The 13,480-nt window shown below is 44.7% G+C and overlaps 1 protein-coding gene across 1 annotated transcript in view; it reads left to right on the plus strand.

The window, feature by feature from the left end:
• The first annotated feature begins 7,342 nt into the window (after window positions 1–7,342).
• Window positions 7,343–13,480, plus strand: part of LOC129700162 (prostaglandin D2 receptor-like) — a 43,946-nt gene continuing 37,808 nt past the window's right edge. Inside the window, exon 1 of the mRNA XM_055640412.1 lies at window positions 7,343–8,222. Within this exon, the coding sequence (XP_055496387.1) occupies window positions 7,443–8,222 (780 nt within the window). The 5' untranslated portion in view covers window positions 7,343–7,442. The remainder of the gene's footprint in view (window positions 8,223–13,480) is intronic.

Here is a 13,480-nt window from a genome sequence, read left to right on the forward strand (position 1 = left end):
AACACGCTGCCAGGAGTGGTGGTGGAGGTAGATAAGATTGTGATATTTAAGAGGCTTTTTGATGGGCATATGGATGCACAATAAATGGAAGAATATGGATCATGTGCAGAGTGATTTGTTGTAATTGGTATCATGTTCAACATGGACATTGTGGGCCAATGGCCCTATACCTCTGCTGAACACTTCTATGCACCTATCTACGTATATCCTAGTCTCCTTCCAAACCATGATATTAAAAACCATAAGCTGCTTGATGCATGATGAAGGTGACCGTGTAGTTGAAGCTATGTGTGTTCTTGAGGAGAATAGCTGTTTCCTTAATTCCCCCTGCAAGTTATGCTGACAAATATCTTGCTTTGCATCGCTTCTCTTTATTCATTAATGCCTTGCATGTGGATATCACTATCAATTGTAGATGAATTGCTTACCAGAGCATCCAAGGTGTCTGAATTGCTGATTCAGCAGATCAAGAAAGGATCTAGATTTGAGCCGAATTGTCCCTTGCCTTAACTCGTTTATAATGTAGGGGGCAGTAAAGTGAAGCCTCTCTGAGAAATTATTTGTAAAATTGGATTACTCAAGCTGTATTATTATGAACTAAACTGCCAAGTGGTAAAAGTCAATATAATTGTTATTTTGCTCAATAATTAGCCTCTCCCTTTCAGGGATAATTGTCTTTGGCAGCAGATCTTCCCTGGCAGATAATGTAACAGTGCCGAGCAGCTGCATTTTATTTAAAGTTCAAAGAGCTTCAAGGCATTTAACATGTTCTTTGTGTGATGAGATACTTTGTTACACAAAGCCTTTCCTTCCTCTAACAGACGGTGCCCAGAATTGTGCATGATAGCCCAGCCAAGGCAAAAAAAGAATTGCAGTAAACATAAGAGAGTCAAGAGTCAAGAGTCAATTTAATAAAGAGAAGGTACCAGAGCTGACAAGTCCTGGAATCTTGAGCAGAAACCAAACTGCCAAGGGGGACCAGGGAACTGCAATTGCTGCAATTTGGCATAAAACACAAAGTGCTCAGCAGGCCAGGTAGCACCTGTGGAGGGAATGGATGGGTGCTGTATTGGATTCGGACTCGTCCTCAAACATAAATGGACTGAAGAAAGGTCCTGGCCAGAAATGTTGTCTGTCCATTTCTTCCATGCTGCCTGATCCATTGAGTCCCTCCAACACTTTGTGTTTATCTGTAAATTATATAACATATTCCTCTATTATGTACTCTGTACTTCTATTTATGAATACTGAGATCCGAGATCGCACAAGCATTGCTGCGTGTTTGAAGAAACAATGGGAATTAACATATTTTATCAGCTACAATATGTGTTCACAAATACTCCCAGCAGATCTCTTCATGCACTTGTATGGATGAATGAATGAATGAATGATATGTTATTATCCCATGTGACATATCACAATAAAGTTATTTGTTTTGCATACCAATGTAGTCCACCTTGGCCTGACCTCCAGGGACTCTGAGGGCAGGTCAGGTGTCATCAGCCACCCTGTACATATTGTGGGAGAGAACAGTTTAGTTTACAGGTGACATGAAAATGAGTGGTGTTGTGGACAGTGAGGAAGCTTGTCTAAGACTACAGGATGATTATAGGTCAACAATTGGAAAGGTGGGTGGAGCCCTGCGAGGTGATGCATTTTGTAAAGTCAATTATGTCGGGCACAAGGAATGTTGATGAACATTGAGATGGGTCAAAGTCCTTAAAGTGGCAACACAGGCAGCAGTGTGGTGAAGAACACATCCGGCACACTTGCATTCATAGGTCAGAGCATAGAACATTGAGCATAATGTTACAAAATACTGGTGAAGCTACATTTGCAGTACTGTGTGCAGCTCTGGTTGCCACAGTACAGGAAGGAACATTGTGCAAGAAAAAGTGCAGCGGAGATTTACCAGAATATTGCCTGAATCGGAAAACTTTAATTATGGAGAGATATTGGACAGGCTGGGCTAGTTTGCCATGAGATGAAGAAGGCTGAGTGAGGTGTGACCTGATGGTTACGTTTGTATGATTACGAGAGGTAGAGATGAGGTCAAATTCGTTTCCCCGTGATGGAGGCGTGAAGAACTAGGGGACATAGGGTTAAGGTGAAATGAAGGAGTTTTAAAGAATATTTTTTCTTTACATAGAGTGATTGATATCTGGAATTCACTGCGGGTGGAGATGCTGGAAACAGATACAATCCCTGGCATTTAGTCAGACAATGGAAAGGCATAGAAAGATATGCTCCGAATATGAGCAAGTGGAATTCATGTAAATGAACAAAAAGGTCAGAATGGACATGGTGGGATAGGTCATGGAATTAAGGTATTTTAGTGGTCTGAGAAACGACTATTGAAGTTTTCAACAGATCTTTATTCGAAAGTTCAAGTTGCAGCATACAGGCTTATCAGACACGTCTGCCCACAACGGTGGTCAGTGCTGAACTAACGCGCACAATGGAAAAAGCGCACGAAAACAACAGCCCCTCCCGAGTCACGTGACTGCAGCTTCCGAACGCCGGGTTCGATATCTGCGTGCGCTAGCAGGCGCCACTACAGTATCAGTAGTTCTAGAAAAAAGAAGCAAAATATAGCTACTAGTGAAAATATATACCCTGTGCTGTGCTGTTCTATGTTCTATGCTTGCTGCAGCCGATTGGACTTATATATCTGAACACGATGTCAAGCATTTTATCCGTGACTGGCAAACATATTCCCTTATTGGAGGAACATGTCCATGGATAGGCACAAGTCCTGGAGCAACTCAATGAGTCATGCAGCATCTCTGGAGAAAAGGAACAGTTAACATTTTGGGTCAGAACCCTTCAAAAGACTGAAAGACGAGGGGAGGGAACTGGATGTAGGAAAAGGCCAGAACAAATCAGAGCCGACAGCAAATGACCACGGAAGGGTGGAGCCCATAATGGCCCATTTTGGCTAGGGAAGAGGCGATAACAAAAGGGATACGAACAGTGGAACTGTGAGGACGATTAGGGTGGGGGAGGTTGGAGAGATGGAATACAAGGGTTACTTTAAATAAGATAAATCAATGTGGATATTCAGGGGGTGGGGGGGGGGGTGTAAAACAAGATTATGGACATGTCTTGGAACTTTAAGCATCTCGGAGAGAGCAAATCTTCATCTGTGCCCTTTATTGAGCAAACTGGAGACTGTACCTTAGAGGTTGGAATTAAATATTGCTGTCATTGGCAAGATAGAACTCCATCAAAGGCCCTCTGTAGGAGAAAAATAAGCTTCAAGGTTGATTTAAATGCAAAAAAATGCCTCGAGATTACTTTAGAGTAACCTGCAAAACAGATGATGTGACTAAAGTGTGCTGCAACCAATTGTAGAGATCGATTTATCTTCTTTTTTCAAATGTCCATACATTATAGAGCTTTGTCAACTCCTCCATGGAGGACATACCTTACACAAATATTCCTGACACAAAATGCTGGAGTCACTCAGCGGGGCAGCCAGCATCTCTGGAGAGAAGGAATGGATGATTTTTCAGGTTGAGACCCTTCTTCTGACCACACCACCCATGCAATAGTCCTCACGCCCCCCCCCCCCCCTTCCTCTCTGAACATCCACCATCCCCCCACAGGACCTCAACGCAACCTCCATCCACTCCCCAGCTCTCCTCTAACCCCAACCCCCAACCCTTGTCATGTCTTCACCACCCCCCCACTGAATAAATAAATTAAAAACATTCCTTCTCTCCAGTTGTCCCGCTGAGCTACACCAGCATTGTGTGTCTATCTTTGGTTTAAACCAGTTTAAAGTTCCTTCCAACACTTCTCAAGACCAAGGCTCTTCATCCATCTGCCTGCTTTATCACCTAATATCACACCCTGACAAGATACTTGTAAATAAGGAGAATTAAACATATCTCAAGAACTACTGTAACTTCAGCATAAGGATAGATGTTGAAAACAAAATCCACTTTCTCTCAACCTTCATCCAACTGCAGGAAAGGGTGTTTAAAGACAATGACTTCAGACCCAACACCAAACAGTAGTCATAAGACATCACATTGAGCTAGTTCCTCCATTCATCAATGTCCTGACTTATCTTTCACCCCAGCACATTATCCTGCATTATTACAATACCCCTTGCCTGCAGGACTTAACATCATGGAGCTTGCGGTCCCTGGTTAGGGACCGACTTCGGGAGCTCCAACCGCAGGAGCTTCGACTGCCCCGATGGCCGGAGCTTCGATTACTGGCTACAGAAGGTTCAATCGCCCCAACTGCAGATGGTTTCACTGTACCTTAATTGGTACACGTGACAATAAACAGACCTTTGAAACCTCTGAAAATGGTGATCTGTTGCACGAAACTATGGGAAAAGAAAAATGCTGGGGCCATGACAGAGATCTTTATCTCCTCTTAAAAAATAGGATCCCAAGACTGCTAATGCTGGTGGAGGAACTCAGGGAAGAACTTTGCCAGGTAATTAACAGGGTTAAAAGTGTCTATGAAATGTCCTTGGCGGCTAGTATTAAGGAAGACCCCAAGGCATTGTATGCAAATGTTAGAAGCAAGGGATTAGCTCAAGGGTAGGTCCACTCAAGTAGGAGATTTATGCATGAAACCGGAGGACATGGCTGCAGTCTAAATAATACTTTGTTTCAGTGGCAACAAATGAGAAGGACAAGGATGATGGTGAGATTATGGTGGGTTACACTGATTTTATTAGGTGTGTCAGAATTAATAAGGAGGTGCTTTTGTCTTGAAAAACAGTAAGGTGTTTAAGTCCTCGGGACCAGGTGGGATCTATCCCAGGATACTGAGGGAAGTAAGGGAAAAAACCAATGCTGGGCCCATGGCAAAGATCTTTGTGATATGAAAATTGTTGGCTTATGAATATCGAGGAAGGTTAATAAGGCTATAGCAAGATATGGATCAGATAGAAAATTGGTCCAAGCATTGGCAAATGGAATTTAATCCTGATAAGTGTAAGGTGAGACATTTCCGGAAGTCAAATAGGACTAGGATGTACACAGTAACTAGTAGATCACTGAGGAATGTTGATGAACTGAGAGACTTCGGAGGTTAAGTCAATAGTTGCTTGATAGAGGCAACGCAGGTTAGTAGGGTGGTGATGGTGTCATAAGGCATGGTAGTCTTATAGGCATAGGCTACTATATAAACATTAGGATGTTACGTTGCAAACTTGGAGTATTATGAGCAAATTTGGTTGCCGAAATATTGGAAGGATTTGATTGCACTGGATGGAGCGCATAGAAGATTCACCAGGATTTTGCCTGGATTTGAGAATTTTACTTCTGGGGAGAGATTGAATAGGATGAGATTTTTTTCTCTGGAACAAAGGAGGCTAATAGAATTGCACATGATTATGAGAAGCGTCATCAGGGGACATTGTAAAAATCTTTTTTTCCCAGATCCTTTCTACACCCTGGCAACCGGAATTGTGCAGGAATTTAAAAAAAAAACAAGAGGTCACATGTTTGTAGTGAGAGGAAGGGATTTTGAAAGGGTTCAAGGAAATAAGATTTATTTTACAATTACAATGGATATTTGGAAAACACTGCCAGGGGGAGGTGTGGATTCAGATACAATTACTATGATTAGGAGATATTTACACAGACACTCAAATAGGCAAGGCATTAAAAAAATGTAGGCAAACTTTATGATGTAGTAGGGCAAAAGAAGTTCAGAATGGAACGGTGGGTCAAAGGGCTTTCATCATTGCTGTATGACTATGACTTTATTTTCTGACAGTAATTTTTCTTTTGTCTATGTTTTGGCCAACTTTCAAAGTTAGAACATTGTTTTTGCAACAGCTCTGTGCTTGATTTCACCGCATACATACCAGGACATGTTTGTTAGTTTATGCCAGAATGATGGGTGAGTCTTGTTATGTGTGGCAAATGTCAGTATATGGTTAAAGTATGTCGCCGTGAGTACACAGACCCACTGGGCAGCTATAATGTGATTACCTTTGAAATGTTCACAAAGTCAGCATGGACTGGAAACATTTGAAATATAAATGGATTTGCCCATGATCACTGTTTATAATTTACTGGTTCAATCAATCATGAAAATACTGCATTGTGTAAGTCAGCTATAAATTAATAATTGTACTTAATATTTAACATCATTTGTCAGTCACTGCAACAAGGAATTGTAATGAATAAATTACATAAGTCCTTAACATTGGATTCTTATTTTTCCACTGTTTTCCTGGCAACTGTTATTAAATTCAGCAACAACTTTGTATTTAAATAATTTAATGTTTGTATATGATGAATAAATACTTTTCTGAATACCTACAAGAGGTTATTTGGCAGTTATGAATTTTGCTTGTGATTACAAACTAACCGTGTGGGTGATACTTAATCTTGAGGAAAAAAAATTCTTAAATTCATAAATGATAGGATCGTAAATTTGCCCATTCGGCCCATCAAGTCTCCGCCCTTCAATCATGGCTGATCTATCTCTCCATCCTAACCCCATTCCCCTGCCTTCTCCCCATTAAACCCCATTCCCCTGCCTTCACCCCATAACCCCTGACATCAGTACTATTAAATATGATACATTTTTTAAACGGCAAGTGCCGGACATCAGAAACAAAATCAAACCATGTTGGAAACACTCAGTAAGTCAGGCAGCATCGGTGGAGAGAGCAGGTAATGTTTTAGTTGGAAACAAATCCTTCTTGGACATACTTCTTAAATAGTTTTTGTAAGTAGCACAGATATTTTTTATTTAAAAAATAAACTTTATTCAGAATTTAAAAAAAAACCCATATGAAACAAAAGTTGTGCAAAAACTCCTCATATATGCTTGGTGCCTATATATTTAATAGTGTTAGACTCAGTAATGCTTGCACCTGTTGCGCGGATATCACGGACCCGCTGAGTCGACTTTTCACTGTGAATTTGGGATGACAGTGCACTTGGGATAGCCATGGTTGAAATGTAATGCATGCGGATATAATAATCTTGAAAGATTACAACACGCGATTCTTTGGAAGGAAGAATAAACCAATCACACGAAGAAGCCGATTCCTCACGGGAATCCCTTTGCGCAAGGTTTGGTTTAAAGATAAGGCGCCGCCTTGCACTTTCTTCATCAGAGGGATCGGGGAACAGGACATCACCACCAGCACTGCGCTCCTGAGACGAGCCGAGACACGTCCGTGTGCATTTGCAACAAGTAGGGCGCTCTCCACCAGTGCTTTTGTGCCAGTGTTAATTTTGATCTGAACGCCTTCTTCAACTGAAGTATCCGAGCGGCGATCGCTCTTCCCGGAGCTGAAACTTCAAGGCGACTGACTGGGCCGCTCGGAACTAACACCTCTCGCCCGCCAGACTGGAGATTGGAGGTGGCTAGAGTCACGCTTCTTGCCACGTTGCCCCAGGGCGGACAGAGACGAGGAGGGTCAGAGAGAGAGAGTTGCGGGACTGCCAGGGATGGCATCTTGCGAGGACACCACCACCGTGCACCCGGGCGGCAACGTGGTGAGCAGCATTGTACTCTTCACCGCTGGGTTGATCGGTAACATTATCGCGCTGGCCATCCTGTACAAACACAAGAAGGAAACGCGCCATGTGAGCGTCTTCTACATTCTGGTCACCGGGCTAGTGGTGACCGACCTCCTGGGCAAGTGTCTGATCAGCCCGGTGGTCTTCGTGTCGTACGCCACCAACATCACCTTGATAGCCCTTCCCCAGCACAACGGGCTCTGCGACTACTTCTCCTTCAGCATGTCCTTCTTCGGCCTGGCCTCGATGTTCTTCTTGTTTACCATGGCCCTGGAGTGCTGGCTGTCCATCAGCCACCCTTTCTTTTACGAGGAGCACTTCACCAGGCGCCGGGTGGTCATCGTCTTCCCCGCCGTGTACCTGTGTAGCCTGGTGATCTGCTCCCTGCCCTTCATGGGTCTGGGCACCACCAAGCAATACTGCCCAGGCACTTGGTGCTTTTTCAACATGACCAGGGGCGAGACGAACTCGGTGTCCTTCTCGGTGCTGTATGCCACGCTGATGGCTATCCTCGTCGGCGCAGTGCTGGTGTGCAACACCTCGGCGGCGGTCAACTTGACCAAGATGTTCAAGCACCAGAGGCAACGGAGCAACTCCAGCCTGAGCGGCAGCCGCGTCAGGCACTTCGCACACTACCAGGAGCTCGACAACCTCATCCTTCTAGTCCTCATGAACGTCATCTTCCTCATCTGCTCCCTGCCTCTCACGGTAAGATGCCCCACACGCATTTATTGAGGTGTGCATGTCTGAGGAAGGGCCCCAACCCGAAACGTCGCCTATCTATGTCCTCCAGTGATACCAAGCCCCTGTCCCACTTAGGAAACCTGAACGGAAACCTCTGGAGACTTTGCGCCCCACCCTAAGGTTTCCTTGCGGTTCCCGGAGGTTGCAGGTGGTTGCCGGAGGTTGCAGGTAGTGGAAGCAGGAAGGGAGGCTGACGAAAACCTCGGAGGAGCGCTGTCTGCGCGATGAAGAGGAAGGTAAACGGCTGCCACAGAACATGGGAAGTCCTTTAGAGAGCGCGGGAGGGAGGGAGAGAAGGGGAAAGAAAGGGGGGAGAGAAGGGGAGAGAGAAGGGGAGAGAGAAGGGGAGAGAGAAGGGGAGAGAGAAGGGGAGAGAGAAGGGGAGAGAGAAGGGGAGAGAGAGGGCAGAGAGTGAGAGAGAAAGGGGAGAGAGAGGGGAGAGGGAGGGGGAGAGGGGAAGAGAGAGAGGGGGAGAGAGAGGGAGAGAGAGGGGGAGAGAAGGGTGGAGAGGGGAGAAGGAGTGGAGACAGTTTTAAGAAGTTTAATAAAGTTAGCGGGCATTTTACCTTCTAGCGATCTTCTAGGTCCTGAAAACCAAAGATCTTATAGGATCTTTGCTGAAAACTCCAATGAGCCAATCAAAATGACCGGTCAGCGAAGGAGATTGCCTTCGACTGCCTGTAAGTAAATAGCGACCCCACTCCACTGGCTTCGACCAAACGGCAACCTATTTTTAGTCGAGTAGCCGAGGCCGGGTTTGAATTTGTTGAAATAATCGCAGGAACATAGAAGAAGCCTTGACTACGTGGAAACCACTTTCGACCATTAGGGAGAGTGACCAAAACCTCCGGGAACCTCACGGAAACCTTGGGTGGGGCGCAAGGTCACCAGAGGTTTCCGTTCAGGTTTCCTAAGTGGGACAGGGGCTGGATGAGAGAAAATCAGAGCAGACAGACTCAGCATGACCTCAAAAGCCTAAAACATTTAACACCATGATTTGCTAAGATCTGAATCGTTGTGATTCATAAGCTAAGTTCCATGATTTTCAAACAGATGGATTAAGATTTGAAGGGAGATATTTGCAGTATTTGCAAATTGCCAATTTAGGCAACACTGTTATGAATATTGAATGTAAACTTTTACACTTCCTCCTGCGTATCTTTTCAATCTATCATGTGTGTGCAAGCTAAGATGATTCTACAACTGTGTGCTTGTTAGTGCTGTAGCATTTCTGTCATTTGCGTAACAGGTGGTGGGTACCTTATCTAGCAGGTACATTGTGTCAATAGCAGGTCTTTTAGTATGCAGCATATCAATAATTGGAACAGTGTACATACAAAACTTGCCAATCTCGCTGTACTCAGCAAATGCATTAAGGATTAAGAGTTGATTGTTTATTTTACGAATTGGAACAGTAAAATTCTTACTTGTTGCAGTTTTACAGACACATTCGATGCAATAACAATGCTAAATATAGAACAAATTATTAGTTATTCCAAGTAAACCAGATAATTATCGTGCAAAAACCAAAGTAATTTTTAGAGGTACAGCATGGAAACAGACCCTTTGGCCCATTGAGACCATGCCAACCAATGATCATCCATATACTAGTTCTATCCAATACACTAGGGACAATTTACAACAGCCAATTGGCCTACAAACCTGCATGTCTTTGGAATGTGGGAGGACACTGGAGCACCCAGGAAAAACCCATGCAGTCACAGGGAGAATGTGCAAACTCCATACAGACAGCACCTATGGTCAGGATTGAACCCGGGCCTCTGGCGCTACAAGGCAGCAACTCTACTTCTGCGCCACTGAGCTGCCCGACTAAAACAACAGTAGTAATGTGTGGTTTGGAGCTGAGGTAGGATTGTGAATAAGGTTGTGCAGATGGTTCCCAGAGCCTGATGGTTGCTGGGAAGAAGCTGTTCCTGACCTTGGAGTGTCACAGTCTGCCCTCTCCTCATTCTCATCCGCTTCACCTCCCAGTACTTTTCCACTGGTCCCTCCTTCTCCTCACCTGCCTGCCTGCCTGCCACTCCCCTCTCATCAACCTTACTCTCCTCACTTGTTGCACTCAGTTGCCTCTGATCACCTATTAACCCGGTATATAGACTCTCCTCACCGTTCACACAGTGCCAGATTGTTCTCAGCATTCATGCAAGACTCTCCAGCGATTTCCTGACTGCCAACACGGATTCGAACCTGCCTGCCCCTGACCATTCCATCCTGTCGTCTTCCCAAATAGCACCTCAGCCTTCTGTCCCCGACCTCCTGGTTTCTGTCTGCCTCTCTCCTCGGCTGTTTGGTGTATCCCTGCAACGGCTCCTCGACTTCCTGCCTGACTTCGACTCTCCTTTTGTCTGTCCCTCGCTGGTTTGGTTGCATCGTGTGTTGGATCTCCTGGTTACCGGACCTTCCGCTACCCCGACTGCGTCTCCTGCCTGCCCCTCTTCGGAACCCTCGCTCAATCCTGAGCCTCTGTGTCAGTACGGTGTACCCATTCCTGTGTTACTACTCTGTGTTACAGTATCATAATAAGGTTCATTACCAATTATACCTGCCTGATTCTGTGCTGCTATTGGGTCCAAGCTATACCTGTTACATGGAGGTCACGGTTTTCAGGTTCCTGTACTTTCTTCCTGATGGTAATCACAAAATTACAGTATGGCAAAGGGTGGAGTGGGTCTTTGATGATATTGGCAGCCTTCTTGACACAGTGTTTCCTGTAGATCCTTTTGATGGTGAGGAGGTCAGTAGTACCTGTGCTGGCTCAAAGGGCCGAATGGCCTAATCCTGCACATATTGTTTATTGTCTGTGATGGACCGGGCAGTATCTGGCACTGTGGGTTCCTTCATTCTTGGTCATTAGAATTTCCAAACCAGGTTGTGATGTAATCTATCAGTACGGTCTCCATTACACACTTGATGAAGTTCAATAGAGTATTCGGAATCATACTGAATCTCTCCAAACTCTTGAGGAGGTGGAGTTGCTATTGAGATTTCTTTATGATTGCATCAATGTGCTGAAGACAGAAAAAATCATCAGAGATGTGTACGCCCAGCAATTGAAGCTGTTGACTCTCTCCACTGCCATCCTGTCGACAAAGACATTTTCGTGGATCCCTCACTTTCCGTTCCGAAAGTCAACAATCAACTCCTTGGCCTTGCTAAGTGCAAGATTTTCGTTTCTGGCACCGCTCAATTAGCTTATCAATCTCCCTTCTGTACTCTGTCGCCCCTCATATTACCCCTAAACTTCTGTCATCGGTAATTTTGAAGATTGCATTGGAACTCTTGTCTGAATCTTCCCAGTCTGAAAGGGAAAAGAGTCTATCCCTCTCATCATTTTAAAGACATCAGGTCAACTTCTGCGCTCCAGAGAATAAAGACCTAACTTATTCAACCTGGTCCTCTGTAACTAGTGTGAAACCCAGGCAGGAGGTAGTAAGACATGGCAAAGACATTTTCTGATCCCTCACTTTCCGATCCGAAGTCACAATCAACTCCTTGGCCTTGCTAAGTGCAAGATTTTCGTTTCTGGCACCGCTCAATTAGCTTATCAATCTCCCTTCTGACTCTGTCAGTTCCCTGGCATTCATCATCGATAATTTAAAGATGGAAGGGATGATGTCTTGCACAGTCGAAAACTGAACAAGCAGGTAACCCTGTGTGAACAGCAGGAGAGGTATGTGGCTAATTCCTGCTGTCCGAGATTCCGATGGAAGATTCAGGATTCAAGTTAATTGGGAGGCGCATTGTCAGACCCAGTTCCCTGAGCATTGATAACGTTTGGAAGGCATGATGGTTTCGAAAACCAAGCAGTAACCGATGAACAGCAGCCTGATGTATGTGTTCCTGTTGTCCGAGTGGTCCAGCACGGAGTGGGGAGTCGGTGAGGTGGCTTCGACTGTTAATCTGTTGTGGCGGTAAGGTAGGTGAATTGAAGTCAGTCCAGGTCATTACTGAAGCAGGAATTGATTAGTGTTATAACCAACCTCTCAAAGCCCTTCATCACAATAGCTATGAGTGCCATCAGTTAGTATTGATTGAGGCATGTCGCCTTGTTCTTCTTGGGTATCAGTATTATAGATGCCCTTTAAGCAGGTGGGGATCTCGCACCATAGGTAGTGAGAGTTTGAAGGTGTCTGCGAAGATGCCAGCCAGTTGATCGGCGCATGTTTGAGAACACTGACAGGAATGTTTTAAGAGGGTTTCCTCAAGAAGGACCTTCTGACGTTGCCCTCATAGACTGCACTGTCACAGTTGTCAATCATTTGTCTGAGCATCCAGTTTAGTTTAGAAGAGTTCTCAATGGCCTTCTGGAAGTCACACCGGGACCTCTTGCACGAGCGTGGGTCATTTAACTTGAATGCCCCAGATCCAGTCTTCAGTAGATTGTCATCTCCTGCCCATCCAAGACTTTCAGTGAGGGAACATTCGGATGATCATTGTAATCGCTCTACACTTTGGCAGATACTCCTCCAAGTATTTGTGGTCAAGTTTTCAGTTGACACCAACATAGGTGGAAGGGCTGTTGGTGAGAAGGAAGCAGGGAGTCTGCAGAATGACTTGGACAGGTTGGGAGAGTGGGCAAAGAAGTGGCAAATTGAATACAAATAGCAAATTGTATGGTCATACACTTCAGTGGTAGGAATAAATGTGTGGGCTATTTTCTAAATGGGGAGTGGGTTCAGAAATCAGAATTCAGCAAAGAGACTTGGCAGTACTGGTGCACGGTTCCCAAAAGGTTAATTTGTAAGTTCAGTAAGGAAGGCAAATTTATTGTTGGCATTCATTTTGAAAGAACTAGAATATAAAAGCAAGGATGTAATGCTAAGGCTTTATAAGGCTCTGGTCGGGCCACATTTGGAATATTACGGGCAGTTTTTGTTACCATATCTGAGGAAGCATGTTCTGGCATTGAAGCGAGTCCGGAGGAGGTTTACGTGACTGATCCCTGGGATGATTGGGTTAACGTATGAAGAGCATTTGATGGCTTTGGACCTGTACTCGCTGGAGGTTCGAAGGATGAAAAGGGATCTAATTGAAACCTACTGAATAACTGAAGGCCTCGATAGAGTGGATGTGGAGAGAATGTTTCCAGTAATGGGACAGTCTAGGACCAGAGAGCAAACCCTCAAAACAAAAGTACATGCCTTTAGAATGGAGATGAGGAGGAAATTATTGTACCAGAGGGTGGTGAATCTGTGGAATTC

The sequence above is a fragment of the Leucoraja erinacea genome, chromosome 9 (assembly GCF_028641065.1).
Source record: "Leucoraja erinacea ecotype New England chromosome 9, Leri_hhj_1, whole genome shotgun sequence".
Lineage (NCBI taxonomy): Eukaryota > Metazoa > Chordata > Chondrichthyes > Rajiformes > Rajidae > Leucoraja > Leucoraja erinaceus.